This window comes from Cottoperca gobio, chromosome 14 (genome assembly GCF_900634415.1).
Source record: "Cottoperca gobio chromosome 14, fCotGob3.1, whole genome shotgun sequence".
Taxonomy (NCBI): Eukaryota; Metazoa; Chordata; class Actinopteri; order Perciformes; family Bovichtidae; genus Cottoperca; species Cottoperca gobio.
In genome coordinates this window covers 1307585-1329880 of record NC_041368.1, presented here as the reverse complement: position 1 = coordinate 1329880, position 22296 = coordinate 1307585, and the positions used below count along the sequence as shown (strand labels likewise).

At 38.9% G+C, this 22296-nt stretch overlaps 1 protein-coding gene across 5 annotated transcripts in view; it reads right to left on the bottom strand.

The window, feature by feature from the left end:
* Window positions 1-22296, bottom strand: part of ntm (neurotrimin) — a 405184-nt gene that overhangs the window by 95236 nt on the left and 287652 nt on the right. For 3 of the 5 annotated variants that reach the window (XM_029448068.1, XM_029448069.1, XM_029448071.1), the window contains exon 1: window positions 16753-16925. In XM_029448068.1, coding sequence (XP_029303928.1) covers window positions 16753-16925 — 173 coding nt within the window. Of the gene's footprint in view, window positions 1-16752; window positions 16926-22296 lie in introns of those variants that run through there. The other 2 variants (XM_029448070.1, XM_029448072.1) reach the window with 1 other exon arrangement.

Sequence of the window (22296 nt, the reverse complement as noted above, 5' to 3'; positions counted from 1 at the left end):
ATGATGAATACAGACGGCTGGTATGGAGACTTATTTCTTCGCACGCAGTCGCAGGAGGTACGGGCTAGTTGGCCATTGGCTGTAGTCTGTGCGGTGTGTTCAAGTGCAACATTTTGGCCAAGACACAGGCGACGTGAGTCAATGCAACATTTGACCTCTTCCCACACCACAAGCGTCTGTCAACAACATTACCAGTTAACATCGTAAGAAGTGAGAAGTATGAGCTGTTTCTTTAATCTACTGTCATTTCCCAGCTCCTCCCTACAATAACAAGTGGACCAGATCAGCTATAATGATGCTACTTAACCTCCTGAAGATCCTTAAACAGATTTGATGTTTCCCTGATTTATTTGTGAATTGTCCCATAAAACATCTGTGATGTAAAACTCAAAACTAAAACACTGCAAGGTGAGCAGGTTATTTGTCTTGATGAATTTCCCCAGAAGAGGTAAGTAGGTGGGAAAACTTGTGTAATTAACAGTTAGTGCAGCAAATGAAAAAGCGTGCCGAGTTTGCAGAAGATGAGATGTCCTGACAAGAATGAGAGGACAAAGATGCCCTTTTATCACAAGGTAATAAGGACAGAAAGCTTCACCAGCGAGGGCATCAATGATTAGAGGCATTCTGCTGGGACATCTGGGCCTCTTCATCAGACACTCAGTGTGTTAATTTGCTGTCTCGAGAGCTTCTGTGGAAATGCCTAGATTGATTTTTTTCTCGTCAACTCTCCCTTTTTACTGCCACCTTCTTGAAAGATGCTTGATTCAACAAAAGACTTGCATGGTACTTAGATCTGAGGTCCTCGTTTGCACATACTGTCAATAAAGATGTTCTTAACCAAATGTGTTGGGGATCATTAAATTAAGCTGAGCTGTCCTCAATCTTCACAAACTTTACTGACTTTCATGAAGCTGTAGTGTTTGACATTTGATAACATTTTCCACATAAGCCGGTCAACAACGACTTCAGGTCACATATAGTAGCTGTTGAGTTGATCAAAGTGGTAGAAGAAGGGTATCTGCACATTCTAGGAACAAATGATACCATTACTGCAGGCATGCGGCACACTAGCCTATAGTATACACTGTTATTGAGTTTTAATGAATTTGAATATCTGAAATATTCAGTACACAATAGTTAACATAACTGCCTTCTCACTAACCAAAATAAAACTGTATGGCAGTAGAGCCAATCCAATGGAAAACAAGGCACTCCTGCATTTAACATCAAATAAAGAAAAGAGTGCACCTTGGAGATAACTTGGGTGCTCAGACTCATACGGGGTGATAAAGGTGAAAAAGATGCAAATGGTGAGGGGGCATGCTCGCCCAGAAATATTTATTTTGAAATATCAGCTTTACAATTTGGATTTACATGTAATTGCAGCATGAGGATACAGGGAACAACTCACCCTATAATTAACGTCATCTCACTGATACAAAAGTAATAAAACGGAGACATCAGTTCAGAGCACTTAAAAAATAAATGAATAAAAATAATATCCCCATGTCCAGCACACCCCACCGTCGGGTCTGTCAGCCCTGAGAAAGAGCCGCGAGGCACCGCACTTAGGTGGTGGAGGAGGGTGGCCATCCGGTCGGGACAAGGCCCATGGGGCTGGTCTAAAAGTGGCGACCACAGCACAGCAGCAGCTGCCAACCTGCCTGGACACAGACGGGCAACGAGAGGCCCAAGAAAAGAAGCATCGGAGACACAGCGACAGGGAGAACGAGGCAACGGGGGCACCAGACAATACCGACCTCGCTGTAGAAGGTAAATGTATAGTATTATGGTTGTTTGGTTGTTTTGTACAGTTAAAGAATGTCAATTTGATCACAATCTACACGTGGTACAGTACCTCAAATTGAATCTAATGATCATCGACTTTTAATAGGAAAATATATTTGTATGTGCCAGATCCTGAGCAGACTCACAAGGCCCCGTCTGCCTCCGCCTACAGGAAGCAGATGCTATGACTTTGATTATCTTATAACACTTATAAGAGGTATTTACTAAGGATTTGCTACAATTAGTTTTATGAAACAGTCAAATTGCATTTCTCCTTATTTAAAAAAGTGCTTCACCATCGTTTTGTAAAATGGTAAGAAAGCAGCACCACTGATATGTATTTTAGTGTCCCTTTTCTGAGGCGCAAAATGTGTGTCCAATATATTAATTTGACGCAGTGAGACAGACAGAGAGAGACAAACAGTATTTAGATGATCCACTCAAAACCACAACACAAGACAGAGAGCAGCAATTAGCCTGTTTTTATACAAAAGATTGTACTTTTTTGATAGAATTTATATTTTTCCAGACTCTTTCCCAGCATCTTATATCAGTTTCTGTGAGGACTCTGAAGTGCTAGGCTTGCCGCTGTAGGTGGTTTTACTAATGTTACACGGTGTTCGAACATACGCCATTTACATTGCTTGCTCACCACCCCCACCGTTGTTTTTCTATTTTTATTCATAAAAAGAAACCCTATTTTGTTCATTTTCGTTAACTCTGATTTGTAAAATACTGATTGTGTTATAAATACATAGTCTGATGATGCTACTAACTGTAAGTGAAAGCAACAGCACAGAGCCGCAGGAGTCAGATTTCACTCATCAGGTAGAGTTGACATCCAAGGATTTGGTGTCAAAGCAAAAAGTAAAAACATGTATTAAGTAATATTTTGGATTTAAACCCAATGCTAAATAGGAACCTGACAACTTTAATAAGAAGGCAAACTTTAAACTTTTGGTATGAAGCCGAGCAGAGGATGGAGCTATCGCTGCTGGTGTGCGGGGCGCAGCGGTCCTGGGAGGAAACCTGCGGCACCGAAGCGACACACCGTCGATACACATCCAAGTAGCCACAGAATATATTTTCCTATAAAATGTCTGGTGTAATCAGTAACGCCGTGGCATCGCTGGTATGTGCCGACTAAAACCTTTTGCAGATGCAACAACAATAAACCCTAGTTTACAGCTAAACTCAGGCAGCTTCGTCAGGCCAAGGAAGTCCTGCAGGAGTGGGGACAGAACCCTGTAGGACAGAAACACACTGAGAAGGAGATCAGAGGAGCAAAGAGGAGCTACACTGAAAAGCTGAAAAAACGTTGAAATTCAGGACTTTTACTAGAGAGCAACAAGAACAGGCCATCAATCTGATGAACAGTAAAATCTGTCGTATCAAGCCTGCACATGAGAAATTATATATTTTATATACACACTGTTTTTTAACATATTATCATCATCATCATCATCATCATCATTGTTGAACATAAATCTAACCACGCGGCATTTACCGTATAGCCTACAGACATCTAGACAGTTATTACAACAACATAGGAATTATCTATGGAGCAAAACAATAAAGTAAGTAAAACCATCTGTTTTATTTGCAAAATATAAATTTGCTGTAATCTTAAACTCACAGTGTAGGACTGTGTTTCATGTCCTACTATATCCCAGTGATATAGACAACAGGAGTGAAGCTCTCTGCTGCAGCTCTGTACTTGTATCATTGTATTGTGATTCACTGGCATACAGACGCTCTCACAGTCTGTGAAGAAAAGTAGTGGCGAGCAGGAACAACCCCGCCTTACCTCCTCTTGATGAAGAATTCCCTAATCTCTAGTACAGGAGCTCTGCTCCCACTATAGAATCATCTGTGCTTTAGGTAAGTGAGGTTAGCCACTGCTCAGGGAAAGATAATCTGCTTGGAATACCACCTGATTGTCCTTTATCCTCAGGAAGATACCTCCCTAGCATTGCCTCTCTATTTGGTTTATGGAGCATCTATATAGAGTGTTAATAAATTATATATGCATAAACAAGTTTCATATGTGACAATTTGAAGTTTGGGAACAATGCATTTTTTTAAAAGGATGGAAAATGTATATTTTTAGCATTGAGTAGCACACAACACATGCTGCACACATCTATTCTTCACATTATCCAAGTTCACTGTCACAGTTAATACTCATGGAACTACCTGATGTACAGACATCAGGTAGCAGAACATCAAATAATACAATTTATATGAGAAAAACAAATTGTTAAAAACACTTGACAAACATCCATTTTGTCAATTGTTTTACAAGACTAGTGATTTAGGTACATTTTCAGAACAATATATCTAATCATAGACTGAATAAAGTAAAGTGTCGGGGGAAGGGGGCACTTTGCTCCCCTTCCTCGGACGACGGCCATCTTTGAACGTGACTGTATCTTGCATGTTTGCTACGCCATCACTGTGACAAAATATGCCCACAGACAGACAGACAGACAGACAGACAGACAGAGAGCGAGAAGCAGACAGGCAGACAGAGAGAGAGACAGAGAGACAGACAGACAGACAGACAGACAGAGAGAGAGACAGAGAGAGAGAGAGACAGACAGACAGACAGACAGACAGACAGACAGACAGAGAGAGAGACAGACAGACAGACAGACAGACAGACAGACAGACAGAGAGCGACAGACAGACAGACAGACAGACAGACAGACAGACAGACAGACAGACAGACAGACAGAGAGACAGAGAGACAGAGAGACAGAGACAGACAGACAGAGAGAGAGAGAAAGACAGTATCCATGGTTACATGCCAATTTCCTTATTTGATCGTACCCTGCTCTCGGCTTGACCTGGAAATTCGGTATCCTGCGCACCATAATGGCGGGTGTTTTAATGTTCTTATTTCTACTTCGAAGATCAAGGATCAAGGGCGAGGAGGGAATCTTAGAGGAGGCTTAAGCGAAGAGGCACAAGAGCAGCTGAAGGAAGTCTTTTACAGACACACCCCTTAATAGGAAATCTGTTTATTGGAAGCTACAGGTGATCGGGTTCCTCAAAGTGGAACCACGGCCATTTAAGATATATATATATATATATATTATTTTGGAGGCTATATTTAGTAGATATCATCCAGTCCAGTGGATTTCAGAATAAACTTGTTTTTTAAATGGCTGTTGTTTCCCTTTAAAACTACAACACCACAGCTTTATACCAACACAAATAATAGAACCAATTAATGTGTAATTCTAGAACCTACTGCTTGTTTGTATATGTTTTATAGTTTTTTGACTCACTGTTTAAAATAGTGGATCTGTGTTACTTTGATCTGTGTTAACATGGAAACGGAAAAGGGTACGGGGAAAATAACTTTCATCATTCAGCAGAATGTTTTTTTGATCATGATGTGTCATGTCCCATTTCCCACCTGTATAATAGAATAATCAGCAAATAATTACAAATTGCTGCCAAAATGACTCATCATCATTCGGTCTTTGAGCCTTTTTACCACTATTTTGTTTGAAAACAGAATACATATTATAATTGCATTGCTGATAAACTTGCATTAAAATATGAAGGCACAAGGAACAGAGACAAGAGAGGGAATTAAGGCAATTCAGATCTAATCCAAAAAGAGTCATCCTCTGGGGACAATTAGATTTATCCTAGCAGTGGGCTGACGATGGGGATACCTTGCTCTAAAACAGAGAGACTGACTGACATCCTCATCTTTCGCCCCTACCAGCAGCGTAAAAACATTTCTCTGATAGGGGTAAAGCCCCCCCAACCATGTTCCCCAGCATTCCTCCCACACCTGAACAAGTGTGATTTAGTACAGTGAATGTATTACATATTTATGCTCCCATAGTTGAATTACCTGTCAAATAAATCTTGATGTTTTATGTTGGTAAACAACACGTTGTACCTGTTGTTGACCTTGCATCCCTCCCCCCAACACAGACACACACTCTTACACACACACACATGCACACACACACACACACACACATGTTCCTAGCCTCTCTTCCCATCACCCATAACCCTCAACAGAGTGTGAATTCATCGCATTCAATTCCTCTATTGACCTCTGTAGTAAAATTAAAAAGGAAGCACTTCCACAGAAAGGACACTCATTTGTGTCACATTTCTTTTCATTGAAATGTTATTAATGGACACCACAACACACAGTATATGAGTATGAGAGGACATGCTGAAAGAAAATGATTATTAAGATTTCCTGTGCACTTACATTTAACGAAAAGGTCAGGGAGCCGCCAGTACACTGTAATTATTCCAAAGTATGTGGTATAATGTATTTGTCATCACCAACAATGACAGTTATTACAGTTCCGGGTGCCATGCCTAATAATTCCTAACACAGGTTCTAATGCTGAAACATTTCAAATGTATTAATAATCCTTATCAAACCAAAACTTTAAGCCTGAATCATAACTCTTAAGATTATATCTACAGAACCAAATATTAATCCAAACTTTAACTACTTGTAGATAGGGATGTCACGAAACCACAAATGTAGTAGTCCATACCAATACCGGTGAAATGCCACAATTCTTAATATGCAATTCAGTGCCACGTGAAAAACAAAACAATAAAAGCCATGTATAAACATAAGCTTTTCTACCGTTTGCATACTGATTTGGTTAGGAAGTTGCCAAATTCACAATTCCCTCTTTGATATATATTATATATTTATGTAAAAACATCTCCTTCAAACTACTGTAAATACAAAAACTACATTTTAGAATATTACATTTGAACACATCATGATAACATTATAGTTACAATTTTCATTTTACTCAATAGAGCTTGAACGTGTCAGAATGTAACTTAATAAGGTGCGTCCCCTGGACATGTCGATAGTGAGTTTCCTGCATTCAAACACATCTGATATCGTCCCCGGACCACCGGACACTGTTAGTGGTCAAAAGACAAGTAGAAATGCCGACAAGCTAAATGCTATCACTGTGTTGAATGTCCTCAATTGTGTATCCTTGGGACTTAGAGGACATGTTTGTACATAAGCAAACATGCACGCACGCACACACGCACGCAAGCAAGACCGTTTCTGATCAGCCATGAAGGGTGTGTTGGAGTTTTAGCCCGGAGCCCTGCCTGTACTGCCGTCTCTCCACTTTGAAGTGTAAAGTCAGTAAAAACTTTTTTTAGCCAGAGAAGTTTGTTGGGCACAATTTCTGCTGAAAATAAATAAAGCTGTTTGTTTTCCACCTATATGCCAGCTGGCTTTTGAGTGAAAGCCAAGGTAAGGTATTCACATCGATCGGATGTGCTCATTCGATCACTCATTTGTTCTCACCAATCGCTCACGGGGGAGAGATGCCAGATCCTGCAGCTACAGTGTATGTTTACTACTGATGCTGCAGTTTATCATCCAATGACACATTTTATGGAATCCTTCACAGATGCAAGGAGAAATGCATCTGGATGAGCACTTATTTTTTAATTTTTTTTACACTGTGTCTGCCAGACTTCTCTGAACTTGCATTACTGTTGGCATCAAACCGTGGCTTATGCAAGCTTGAACCATGCATGAAAGTCAGAGAGGTGACTACTTTTACCAGAGTATGACTGCATTCGAGGTGTTTATGTATATAAATAAATATGAACACTTTGTAAAATGGTACACGTTCTATGAGCCCACTCTTACCAAGGGGCCCCATTAAGGAGCCAATACGATCACACCCTATTTTCCTATACATACTGATTTAAAACACTTACTACTGTATCATGTAGGGCAATATTTAATATCATGCAGAGGGTCATGCATCCTCCGTTTTCGTCTCTTTTTAGGTGGCATTGTAGTGTTCATACAGCATGTGTGTCTGGTCGTCCTTGAGAGGGCCCTGTGACCTTCGTTTTGTTTTGCTGTTGGACTGGGTCATTTATTCTTTTAAATGTATTTTTAAAACATTATGTAAAAATTTATTTTAAATGCTTACATTTATAATTAATTTAGTTTGACATGAATAAGTCTGTTATAAAATTGTTCTCATTTTGGACATTAACTTGTATTCATTTTGTTGTTTGGAGTTAACTGAATAATTCATAATCTTGGAGTTGAACCAGGCGAATATGACACAGGGCTAAGTAAGTAAAAAATAAAATATGTGTCCTTTTTTGGCTGCAAAAGCTTTTATTCATACTTCTAATTGATGAAAGTGAGGATGGTACTTTTTGATGCTGGTTTTCCAGAGTAAAATATTGTTTATTGATAAAGTCAGATCTGTGAGCGCTCTCCGTGAGACTGAAGTGATGTTCCCGTTTGGCAGATTACTGCCTGGCATGGTCTGGTCACAGTGAGTGAAGGCCAGTAACACCAGATCCTGATGTGGAGGTCCTATGAATATTCTTCCTGCACGGTTCAGCTTTGGCTGCAGCAAACTGAAGCAGCAGCCGGCAGACAAACCTGTTCCCTGTTGTCTAAAGAGACTCTGACAGGACGCACAGACTGAAGGTTCCCATCATAAAATCTCAAATGTAATGAAGTCACTGTTGAGTAGCTTTAAAATAACATATGTTATTATTACACGATATGATACATGAATACTAAGATAATATCGGGTGTGCTACGAGGTGTAAATACAACAGCACAGTAGTGTAGTATTTTGAGCTAATTGTAAGTTACTAAACTGTACCACATAGTTCTATTATAGTTTATTATACAGGGTTTAAAATGATAAACTGTGAACCAGTGTACACATTTGTGTTTTATGATTCAGTAGTCATACTTTTGTATTTACTGTGTTTATGAGCTAAAATCCCTGCACGTCTTTTTCTTCAGTACCTTTTTTGAGCTTCTAGCCACGGCAGCGGCGCAGCTTCAGGGAAGTCATTGGTCCAGTCCACTTAGGTACTGAAATATAACTAGAAATCCTCTGACTTTGATGATCTGCTGACTTTTCTTCTACGCCCGCCATGAGGTTGACATTTGTGGATACTAGGGAAACTATTGGACAACTGAAAAATGTGTTAAATTAGCTAAATGATGATCAATAAATATCTGATCAAAGAATAAGGGATGAAGATTATGAAGATTCTGACCAAACTTTAAATGCCAGCTTTCAGTTCCTCACAGCTTTCCACACTGTGTGCTACTAACACCTTTCAGCAGAGTGTATTCAGGTTCGATATCCAGCCCTACTGTATCTCTGAGTGGTATATTTAATATGAAATATCAGTAGGGGATTATGGATTTCATCTCATTCATCTCATCCCTGATGATAAATATTGTCAGTGTGAGACGCATTTTGATCAGCACACACACTCACGCACAAATGCATGTATGTGATATAATGAATATATGATATATAATTAATACACATCAATCATAAAGTTATGTTAATAATATTACTGTTATTGTGTTTTATTAAAATATTTGGACATGTATTTTGATGGCAACATTGTTCTTGAAACTTCCATCTAAATAAAGCCCCTTTGAACTGAAGTGAAGTGAATACTGTCAGCCAGTTAACATGCTAAAAGCTTTATTTGCAGCCCAGCAATGAGCAATTATTTCCACTATCAATATTTTTTAGGTCCATAGAACCTCAAAAAAGAGTGAAAAATGCCAGATACAATTCTCTAAAGCCAAAGGTGAAAGGTGATGTCTTCAAATAACGTACGTCCTACCAACAGTCCCAAACCCAAATATTCAATGTACTATCACTAGACTGAGAAAAGCTGAAAATCCTCATTGACAAGCAGAAACAAAGGAATGTTTGGTATTTTTGCTTGTAATGACTTTAAGCACTAGCCATTATTAAAATAGTTGATGATAAATGTTCTGTTGGTCGACTAATCAAATAATAGTTTTATCTTTGAGCTGTATGATCTTTTTCTTCTGTTGAGTTCCATACTTTCCAGCTGACAGCATTACTGATCGCGTCCCTGGTGCAGTTAATGTGGATTCTGTCCCTGTGCTTTTTACACTATTGCTGAAAACTCTGTATTACCTTTTCCCAGAATAACTTTTGTTTGTTCATAATTTAAACAACATTTTTTTTTTCTTTCAGATTTTATGACCTCTGTGGGAGCTCTGTGTAATGCACTGTGTCTGGTCCGCCAAAGCAATGAAGTGGTATATCCATAGCTCATCCTTGTGTTTATAACAGCGTGTGTGTGTGAGTGTGTGTTTGTCTGTGTGTATCTGTGTGTGTCTGTGTGTGCGCGTAAAAGCACAGTGCCCTGCAGTATTGATATCTTGCCGCTAAAGGGGAGGTGGAGTTGAGAATCTTTTAAGCACATAATCCCGACTAACACCTCTCTCCACCCATCTCCTCATTTAATACCCAGACAGAACTGGAGCCCTCCCTAAATCAACGAGATGCTGCAGCAAAGCTCCGATCTGGCTGCATGGGTCAGTCTGTTAACTACATGACAGAATGAGTTAATCCATGCTGGTGGCCCAAAAATAGGAAGCCCAAGAGTGTAACTTGACATGCTACTAGCTTTCCAGCAGGCTCACTAACTGCTAGACAGTTAGCCAGCTAATGTTGGCTACAACAAACCAAAGCAAAAGCTAGCTGCTGCTAACACCAGCACTTATATAGCAATACAGTAATAAACCAAATCCAGAAGCCACTGCCAGATACTTAGCGTGTGTAGCCTAGTTGGCTGATTCAGAATTACGTTGGTGTTGGTGTTTCTCTAAGAGAAGCTAATGAATTTTAGCAGCAGTTGTTGAGCCTGCTGTGAGCCTGAGGGCACATGTGATTGGCTAATAGGTGGGGGGAGGGCACTCGGGTCAACTTCACTGTAATGAAAAACAACTTAATGAAGTATTAAGAGCCAATAATCAAAGTGACAGTATTTAGATTAGTACGTATCACTAAGTATACACTGTAAAATGATTTGTCTTAGTTTAATATTGAACTCATTGGGGCTCCCTGGAGGGGCCGGCTTTATTTCAGAATGGCTAAAATAACTTCAAGATGACAGCACTAACTATCTTGGACAGTTTCTTTTAAAGGTACAATTGGATGCTTGAGCTGTTTGAAATGGCTCAAACATCTTGGTCCTACCAAAAGATTATTAACTTTACAGAATTGGTAGCAGAAAGCTTCACATTGCTGGGGGTTTAGGCTATAAAAAACAATCTGCACAATCCAACCTTCCCAGTACTCATTTCAAATTCCTGGATAGCCTAAAAATGAATGTTCACACAAGGGCACATGTCCAATCAGCCACACTTCATTACAGTGGCTTTGTAATTTCCTGGACAGCATTCAAGGCAGAATTAAATCACATCAAAGCAAGACAAGTGTGAGAGGAGACAGAGAGAGTAAAGGAAAAAGATATCTTCCAGAAATGACTAACGATGAACCGCCACTGTTCCACCGCTCAGCAAGTCCTCAGTCTGTAATCCACTGGAGATATGAGATTATTCTCATCAACAATACAGAGAGCCTGTAAATGTAGGCCAAGCTCTTTCCCAGAGCATCTGCACAAGCTAATGTCATGAAACAAAACACCAGACAACTACTCCTTGGTCTATTTCAAAGAAGATTTGTTGATGAAATGTGCGACTGCAGCACCTGACATGACCTGACACTTTTCAGCCTGCTGCATTTTAGCTGTTGGGTGTCTAATTATACGTTATACATCTCTGATTTCTGATATTCTGATTTGGTCCCTGAACTCACACATGAATTAAAGGCCTTTTCAACTTGCTTCACACTGTATTATGCATAACTGTATATGTAATAATGGTGACATTATAAACCAGTTCCAAATGAGTATATCATCAAACATCTTAGAAGTATTTATAACAACAGCCGGTAAACAACACATAGCAAAACAGAGCATCTTGGCACAGTCTTACTGTGACCCTCAACAAGGAAAAGTTTTTGTTTCAGATTAGTGCTATTTTACCTTTATAATCATATGTATGTGTTGTGATTTACATGAGTGTCAGACTTGTATGACTGTTGTCATACAAATGTAATTTTTTCAAAAGATTTAAAACATGTGGATTAAACAACACAGTTTACCTGTCAGCCATCGGTATCTGTACATTCTGCACGTCAAAATATACGTGTGCCATTTGGCTGATAACATAAGCAAGAAAATATATATATCTCTTTAACTATACACAATACACAGATGCACTCTGCTACAATCACCTCATACTGAATGATGGGAATAACACAGGGGACAAATGTATGATTCATGGATAGTGCAAGTGTGTGCTCATTTCCCTGACAACATGCACTGACTTCCGTCACTCTTTGCCATTTAGGCTAAAACTCTAAGAGAAAAAGCAATAACTCCATCTACCAGTGCTTAATTAAATGAGAAAAAATTATTTTAGCTATATGAATACTCTATTAGAAAGGAATATATAACTGTTGGAATTGTACGGTGATCCTATTCTGCTGCTATTCTCACTATTCACTATCACTACTTTTTTATTTTGACAGAGAAAAGCCCTTTCTGGGACAGTAATGTTGAAGACAATAAGCGAAAACGTGGGGCTGATGGATTGCAGCCCGGCTAGACGATGCAAGGTGAAAGAAAATGGAATTACAGAGAGAATCGTTAGCATCCCTCTGTGAAATCAAATTATCAGCTTTACACTCGCGGCCCATGGCATATGAAGAATAAAATGAATGTCCCCTTAAAAAGAGAACTGCATTACCTCCAAACATGGACAAATCTTCATCGCTGACTGCAAAGAGTTGGGCATTGATAGTTCTATTCACAAAATCGATGTACTAAATAAGATGAAAGCCACATGTAAGAATACAAATTCATACATGTGTCAAGAAAACACTTAAACAAGCAAACAAAATATCAAGATTATTAAAAGCTTCTCCATGTTTGGAACAGAGCCTCATTCCTGAACCATTTAACCTGAATCCTCAATATGTTCATCAGGCAACGAGTAGAGAAAGGGATAAATGTTAACATGAGGTGGGACTGAGACCAGCATGGTCTGTGCAGGTAGATAAGCGTCTCAGGAGGTTGGCGGCTCACCTCGGCCACCGTGCTGACATTCATTAATCGCAGTCTCAGGAGGCGGCATGTCTCTTTTTAAATCCATTTGAGTGGGAAGAGCCTTGGGAAATTAATGTGCTCCTCATTCAGTCCCGTTATAGCCTGTTTTATGTAAAGCACAGTGCTGTACCTTTATAGTAGACAATATATTATGAAAAGAGATTTACAGTCACTAATTTAAAATAGTTCATGTGGTCTTTGTGAAGCACACTCAGCTCAATCAATCAATCAGACAGAAACACTTCCAACGACATCACAGTTTGGTAAAATAAACTGTCTTCTCTCTGCTTCTGGTTACATCCAGATCTTCTCCAGAGAGACTTACAGTGAAATAACTAGAGGGACAGTCTCCCTGGAGCAGCTCAGGGTTAAGTACCTTGCTCAGGGGCACAATGGTGACAGCTCTGGTATTGAACTCACAACCTTCCAGTGTTGTATTTGGAAGCCGTACCACTAGACCACCACCACCAAAACAATTGCTACCACAAAATTCCTTTTTTCTCATGCCTTGAATTCCTTATATAATGTGTGTATATATATATATATATATATATATATATATATATATTATTATTATTATTATTATTATTATCATTATTATTATTATTGTATTTTTTACAACTAACATTATTGTATAAGTATTGGTTTTATGCACAGAATGTAGCCATTCTATATGCTGTCATGCTGTATGTCTGCTGTATTCTGTCCACAGGAGGTTTCAGTAGTGGATGAACTGGGGAGCTAAACAATGATAACTCGTGGTGTTTATTCATCGTCTCCACTAATCAGGCTGCAGCCCTGAAAACAACATGAGCACAAAGAGAATAGCAGCTCTGACTTTCTTTTATTTGAGATGTGTTACCAGCATGTGTTGTTTTCTCCCAGAGTAATGCAATACATTTCCCCAGGTCTATAAAGGAAATACAAATTGGCTCAGCTATCTAATGGGGGGCGGCCTTCCTGTATCACGTATGCTACCAGTGTTTCCCCCGCCAACGGAGCCCAGTGCCCTGCCTGAAATTCAAGGTGTTTTTGTTCTACAATTAAAAAATGATTTAGTTTTTATTCACAACTCACTTTTCACATTTACAGGTGCTCTTTTATTAAATAAACTAAACGCTGATGCTATTGATCTAATTTATGTGCACGTTTCAGTTTGTACTGTCTACTTTGCGCATTCACATTCTCTCCTTCGCTCCGTTTTGCGAAGGGCGGGGCTTCGCAGCTGACACACACACACGTGCGCACACACCTACACGTGTGGACACACTTATAGAGCAGAAGAAAGGAGAGGGGAGAACTAAATAGAAACCGCACCGCGCTATATAAATAAAGCAGACGTATAGCTCATTGTGCTCATCATTCAGGATGTCAGTTGACTATATTTTAGCAGAATGAAAAGGAGTCCGCAGTGAATGTTGAAGTAAAGCTTATTAGAAACTGGGGAGCAGGAACATAACCAGTGTTGGCTGGCAGCCTGATCACACCTACTGGATAGTCCACTGTTATGGTAAAAACTTCATACTAAATACTTCAGGAGCATATAGAACGATACAGGAACAAAGGACTTTGAGTGTAATTGATCAAACTTTTCAATGCTGTTGAAAGATGCCAATAATCCTATAGCCTAAACACACATAGTATACCCTGCAGAGAAAAGCCATACAAACATCATCTGTACGATTATTGATATCGAAGTCAAAAACACGCCAAAAATAAAGACAGTTCTACCATTTAAATCACCTACAGTACTTACTCAGCAACTGTAGTTGTTATCCCTTGTCAGGATCCCTTCCATCTTTGAAAATAAAAGAGCCTGACTTCATGGGGAAATCGTGAGTTGCAGAAAATGTAATTTACTTTGAAGCAGTGACTATAGACAGCTGGACAGATTTACAAGTTGAGCATCCAGCCTCATTACAGCATGCGCTTTACATAGAACTGTACATAACTGGCAATATACATTTTAACCAAGTACGCTCACAGAATGTGTGAATAGATTGATCCACATCATAGCAAGTTCAGATGTGCCTGTCCCACTGACCTGCCAGGCTGAACAGGAAGCCAATTTTAAGAGGAATAGGAGCACAACTGTCTTTTACATCTACTATACAGGCTCTATTTCATCTAATTAATCAGAAAACATACAGCAGAAATGTGGGATTGTTACTGTTTCGTCATCTGACTGCAATTACACACATGTCAGTACGCTGTGCATTGTCCTCAAGAAAGCCAGCAGTGAAGGTCCTCTACTGGAACTGTCAAGTGCTTTAACTAGATCCACAGCTATGGTTCATAAGGTGGTTAGAATTAAAAATGTGTTTTTTAGAAAACAAAATGTGGTTGTTTAACATTTCTATTTATTATTAGTTTATAAGAAATATAAATGGACTGCATTTATGTAGAACTTTTGTAACACATTTCAGCATTCACCTATCCACACACACATTCATACAGAAGCAGAAGCTGCCATGAAAGGTGATCCTCAGGATTAACATTCACACACACTCACACACTGTTGGCTATGCCATCAAGAAAATGCTAATTGAAATGTAGGGTTCAAGGACACTTTGACTTGTTGACCCCGGGGCCTGGGGTTGAACCCCCGACATTTGAGAACTACCGCTCCATCTCCTGAGCCACAGCCGCTCGTAGAAGATGTATCGCTTAAGATAGATGAATATCATTTACATTCATCAAATCTTAAGAGGATGAACAATTATCCGAGCAGGTCTGATAAGCCATCAGATTTCCTATTTTTTAACACCCATGAGGGTGTCACAGAAAGCCCTTAACATTGTTTAAACTGAAAACCAATGTAATAAATTGTACTTATAAAACTGACACAGGACAGCGACAGGGATACTTAAAATGATTACTTATAAAAGATCCCCGATCTGCACATTATTGACCTTTATCTAGTTTAGTTTGTCTTGCTGTGCTGTTGTTGGAGCCTTGAGCAGTCACATTCCCTCACTGTGTGAGCTCACAGTAAATTAAGCAACATCCACGTTGAGCTCCTCCTCACCTTACTGATGACCTGCTGGAACACAAGGGATCCTGGAGACACCAGTTAAAAGCTATAGTTGGTTATAGAGCCCTTGCATCATGTGGGTATTTTTTGCAGTTTTAAATCTGACCTCAAATCCATCAAGTGAAAATACTGAAGAAAAGCCTTAACACAATGTCAATGATAGTATCTAAACAGCCTCAAACAGACTTCCTGTAATATAACAAATGTGAAAGCAGAAGAGCGAAACTTTAACCATCAGCTGTTAACATTGCTTCCATTCCCTCGACCTCCCACACATCACATCTCACCAACTCTGGTATCAAAGAAAATCACTTCCTTTGGACATTGTGATTATTGCTCGTGATACATTGGACATTCCCGACAGCACTTGAAAGCAACACAAATCCTTCTATGTCCAGTAAGCCTCTGAGGGCGCAGAGGAGGGGAAAGGTCACCACACACAATCTCCCATCTTGAGGAATTGCTAGTCAATCCATTCCTACACCCGCAGTACTTTCTGCCTGTTTTTTCTTTTTCCACCTGCAACATCCTCTGCAAAGTCCTCAGCGCAAACGGTGTTTGCGTTTTTTCTCCTTCCAGAACCCCCCCTCTCCACCTTTAGTTCTGCACAGTCACACAACAATTAAAACCGCTAAATCTCTCGTTAACAGCTGCTAAAGATTAACAGAGTATCGCTTCTGAATTGAGTGTTTTCCAGAGACTAATCTTCTGAACCCCCCCATTCGTTTTCATCGGTGGGAACATGATAAAACAGACAACACTTCAAACATGTCTGTTTCTCCCCATACTAAATACTTTAATTACAAAAAGCTTGCAGGAAGCGCTTAACTTTGCTGATCCAATTCAGAAGCAGCGGATGGGAGGAAATATCCTAAAAAAAACAAGAAATATTGACTCACCTGAGAAAGACCGTCTCTCCCTGTCGGACGGTGATGTTGTCCATCACTTTGTTGTCGGACTGAGAATCCCCTTGGCTGCGTACTGGCAACCCTGCAGGCACAAGAAGCAACATCCTCAGAAAAAGAAGAACTGTGCATTTGGAAAAAGCGACAAAGTATCCCCGGACAGACATCGTCTTCAGTCAAGAGGTGTAGAAAAAAAAAATCCCACAGCGAGACAATGATTCAGTTTTCGCACCGTGGAGATTATTTAGCCCCAGTTCATTAGTCTTAATCCAAATCTTCTCGCCAGGTAGCCGCTGTGTGCAGGGGAGGAGAGACTCGACCCTGTGTGACTGCACAGTAACACATCCACTCTTTACTGTGGCTTTGTTTTTTATAAGGAGAAGTAAAAAATATCTTCTTTCTGGCGGTCCGGCGGTGGCTGGTGGTGTCCTTATTATTTGACCAAGTTCTTTACTATAAGAAGTCTTAAACAACAAGCAGGAATTGCTTCGCATACGTATTTAAACTATTATTATGCAACTTAAATATGCCTAGAAATTAGTCCATAAACAAAAAGACACTGGAGTCATATTCAAAAGAAAAGATCGAGATGCCAAGTTTGAGATTTGCATCGGTTGTCAGTGAGTCTGTCGGATCTCTGTGTGAGGAGCGCTTTCCGTCTGGCTACGTCACAGACGGACAGTTGGGGAGTGAAGAGAGCAAAATGGAATTACATTTGCATTAAATATATAACCTCATGAAAGAAACAAAACCCGTTGGATTAGTAATGTAGTCAGTGGTCGTTACAGTGCTTTAGGGAATATTTGACATTTAACCGTGCCTCTGGTACCTAAACAGCACGTTTATAGTTATTGTTCAAAAGAGCCATTTGTATATCCTATAGCAATTATATTCCTATAGCCTATTAAACTATACACCATATATTGTTGACCATTATTTAATTATCATTAGAAATGTTAGTAATCTAATGCAGAGACCTACATTAAATGGCCTAGAAGCATCTGTAAAAGAAAAGAAAAAGTTCTTCTTTCACGAAATGTTAGAAAATAGTAAAACATGTTTGTCATTCATATCAAGAAAACCAGCAAAAATCTAAATATTTGCTGATTAATTTCGGTTGATTAAACTATTGAGTAAATGACTAATCATTACAGCTGTTAGCTTTTTCTTTTTATCACCTTTGATATTGAAAAACTCAAGAATTAAAAAGAAAATCCACAAAAAGTAATATAGTATGTCACCTGCTTCCCCAGATTACGGTGGAAATGATTACTTATAGCTAACTTGCAAGCTGCATGATATGAAAACCAGCACGTCACATTTATTCTCGTACATGAAAAGCTGAATTCATAAGCAATAGTACATATCCTTGCTTAAATTAATACAATAAGTGTTCTTCCCCCTATAGCCTTGCTTGGTGACTATAAAGAACAATTCATATGTTTAACTTCCACGTCGCTGCAGAGGTCTGCATTACGGGTAAACTGATATATAGAATCTCTTGATGCCATCGTGAGACTGTGACAATATTACATGGCAGAATGTTCTTATAGACTGTCTGTAGGTATAACTATGAAAATGATTTCACTGTAATTTGTACCTTTCCCACAGAATCAAATTGTGTTTATTTCACGTGTTATATGGAGGAGGTTGGGGCTTGAAAAACACAGGACTTAACCCATGAGAAAACTGTTGGTTCCCTGTGAGTAACTTCCATACTTATGAAGGTGACTTATTTGCCACGTGACCATAATTAATTAACGGCACTTCCGTATTTATTTTAAAACCAAACCATTATCTTTTCCTAAATATAACCAAGTAGTTATGTTTCAGCACAGTCAGCAACTCCCATCATCCTTTTCGTGCAAGCCAACCGCTGCCTACTGCTTTTCTCAACACACCCGTCCTACGTAGCATTTAATCGCTAGGTTTTCCCAGGCGTCCGTGCTCCTGCGATTTGATTGTGACAGCGCTGCCGCAGCAGAATCACCCGCACAGTGCGTAAACAGTTCCGCTTGGCGATGTAAACAATGATGTCATTAAACAACTGAATTAGTCTTGATAGCTACCCTTGAAATAAATCAAGGTCACATACTTTTCTTAGCGTTTCTACGAGAATCTTTTAACTGGTCTCAATGTAATACTGGTGTCGATACGACTCCATGGCTACTCTTATTTTATATAGGGAACGCTTTAAGTTAAAGGACAAACACATGTTTTACAATAAACATGCTGTACAGTAGTTTTGAAAAAGTAGTTTTCAAGTCAAAAGAAATAAGTCATTTTTTTAATATCGTCATACATATGGTAATATGGATGTTTTATCCTGATATTATAAGTAACGCTACGTTCTTATTCTTATGTGCTCATTGCGTTACTGTATGTAAAAGCATGTTGACTGCTGTTGTGTGGAACATGTGCACAAACTGTAGTATGCAGAACAGCAGGAAGCCGAAAGCCTGTTTTTTATGTGACATATCAGGGACTCTTCTGACTCTTCTCTACGTTTGCTACTGTTCCACTACATGTTAGCATCTACCATTAAGCCTCTGCCTCGAGTGGCCACAGTGGATGGTTGAATTCCATTTGGCTGCTTCAGTTTCAGTCCTGGTATTGTTCATGCTGGAACAGTTGAATAAAACAGAACCATCATGAATGTGAATGTGAACACCTGTGTCTAATATGACAAGTCAAAAATGCATGTTGGGAAAATATCATGTGACTAAACAAGTTTCCTGAAGGCACAGCTCAGTCTTTGGGTTTACGTCACTGACAATGACTAAAACATTAAAATGTCAAAAGAATGTAGAAATAGTAATATAGTATGTAGTAGAGTAGTATGGGTTATGTATGCTACCATAGATAGATCACTGTGTGTCAACACTTCATTCCTTAGATAATAAATAACATCATGTGTTTATTAGCTGCTTTAAGTCGAGTGGTAGTTAAATCAAAGTTGTCATTAAAGTGAGAGGGCTCCACCAAGGAACGACATAACCTAAGCTGGATGTGTTTTGATGATGCTGCCATTAAAAATAAATATTGTTAATTCAAATATCTATTTTATTCTGGAACCACAAATTACTGAAAAATGAATTAATGACAAAGGAAAAGAGGTTTGTAGAAATAAACTCCAATCTTGAATGGCTGAAATGCTGAAACTTTGTCTAATTCACACTATTTGTTTGCAGTTCTTATTCAGTTCAATTTCAGTCTGAAGCCGAGCTGCTTGTATTAGAGGCCTGACATGAATATCTACAAACATTAGTTGAGTATTTTGCATTTGTGAAAGTATTGATTCATGTTGCAATGTGTCTCCTTTTATATGGGTTGGCTGTGTGCTGTGTGCACGGTGCACCGGGCCCTCTCTGGCTCTCTGTGCAATCAATGCTTGGTTACTCTGATTTGATTTTAACAACCTCTGAGGATTCTGACTTGTACAGTTCATGAAGTAAGACATCAAACAACTTTGGTTGTATGAAAAGGACAAAAAGAAACTTAACTTAGAACAAGATGAACATTTTGCTTCAACAACTGGATGATGATGGTGTCCCATTTTTAGAATGTGGATATCAAGGTATTACACAGGACCCAGAAAGATAATGCCTGACACCAGCCAACATGAAGAACAGAGGTTCATTGTGACCTCTATGTTTTTTTATTATTAGATAAAATATGAATCACTTGTAAAATAGGCGATGCTTCTATTGTGACCCATACTTATAATGCCTGATGTAATATAGCGTAAAAGGGTGGAAAGACTAATACCTCAAATTCATGCTTGATTGGTTGAGCCTAATTATTGTAGGTGTTCTGTCTGTCAGCAGCCTCATAGCAAACATACGACAACTCAAAAAAAGTCACCATTCATCATTCAGACCTGTGCTCACAACGGCCTGTACACTCATTAAACGCAGCTTTCACAAATGCTTTCAATACTCAATATTTTGCCTCCCAGCACTTTTACTTCAGTTCGTCACACTATAGAGTGCAGGTAATGAAGTCAGACAAATGTAAATCCCAAGAGCTGTAATCTAAACACATATTATTGATGAAAATAATTTCACTTTTTTTATGCTATGTTAAAATCTAAAATGGTGTACTTTTTGCTCAGGTTTCCTAATCTTCTGGTTGCGGTATCCACACAGCGGGAATGATAATACGTTTTAATTAGTTTGACTGCCAAGGTGCAAGTTAGTCATTCGTGAAGGAGCCTGCAAGGCCAATAAATGTCAAAATCCATTATATATCCGAATATGACAATATTCATTCATTACTGGATGGAATTCAAGGCCTTTTTCATTCAAAAGCACATTCACCACTTCCTGCAAGAGCATCAACTGGTAAACAAAAACTATGATGTGTTCTCTCAACTGCAGATTCAAAATGTGAAAACATGCCATAACTATTCAGTTTATTTGGCAATGTCATATGGATCATGTGGATACTATAGTGTTTCAAATTCCTCCCCGCCAGCTCTTAGCATTATATTATGAGGCTTGAGGAAGTGGGTGTGCTTCAGACTTGACAGCATTAAAGCTATTTTATAGTTCAGATCTTGAACGGGACAGAATGAGATCACCATCCAGAACAACGAGCCTCCAGGCGGCACATTCCCGTGCAGCTATACAGTCACGTCATTTGACTTGCTCAGAGCGCTGCAGCTTATAACCTCCACACAGACTATAAATGCCACTGCTCTGCACCCCTCTGCATCTCACCTGAATGAAGTTGTCAAGGAAATAAATGAGCGAGGCAAAGCCTACTTTGGTGACATCGAATGTTCTCCATCTGAACCACCTTTAGTTCCTTTAGATCACTCACTTCACCATTTAGATCAACCCATGCTAAGTCAGTAAACTGGGATGGCATGTCACCTAAACAAATGATGAAAGGTGGAGATCCCTTCAACATGGTTATTTATTGAATATTTTTTTAATTGTTGTGGGAGTAACCTAAATACAGTAAAAAAATTATATATTTAAAGAAGGGTGCTTGTGAAAGTAAATCATCAAAAGTAACCCTACAGTCCAATTTAGTTTACCTAATAACTAACCATGTTTTGTAATACCAAAGCTTCACAAATGAATATGTTTATGTAAATAATGGATCAGATCACGATGTGTAATGTGAAAGAGGTCACAGTGATGAATCCTTTAGTTGGGATCTGAAAACCCCATCTCCAGCTCCAGCAGGGAGATATTTTCATATGTTCAAATTAACTCTAAATCAAAAATCTTTATTGTCATTTCGAGTTATACAATGTACATTTCAAATGAAATTTAGTTTGTACTGGCTTACTGTAAAAGTGAATGAATAATTGGTCATAAATATTTAAAAGTGTTGTGGTGCTGATGTAGAAATATAAAATGTGTACTTAAAATATAAATGTACTTTATATAAATAACATATATACACTACATAACATATATACATGTAAGAGTATTTGTACTGTGGCGTTCACATCGCTCAGGAAAAAGGTTTATTTTTGGTTCAACATAGAAATCTGATAAACCAACTGATGCCCAGCATCCAACA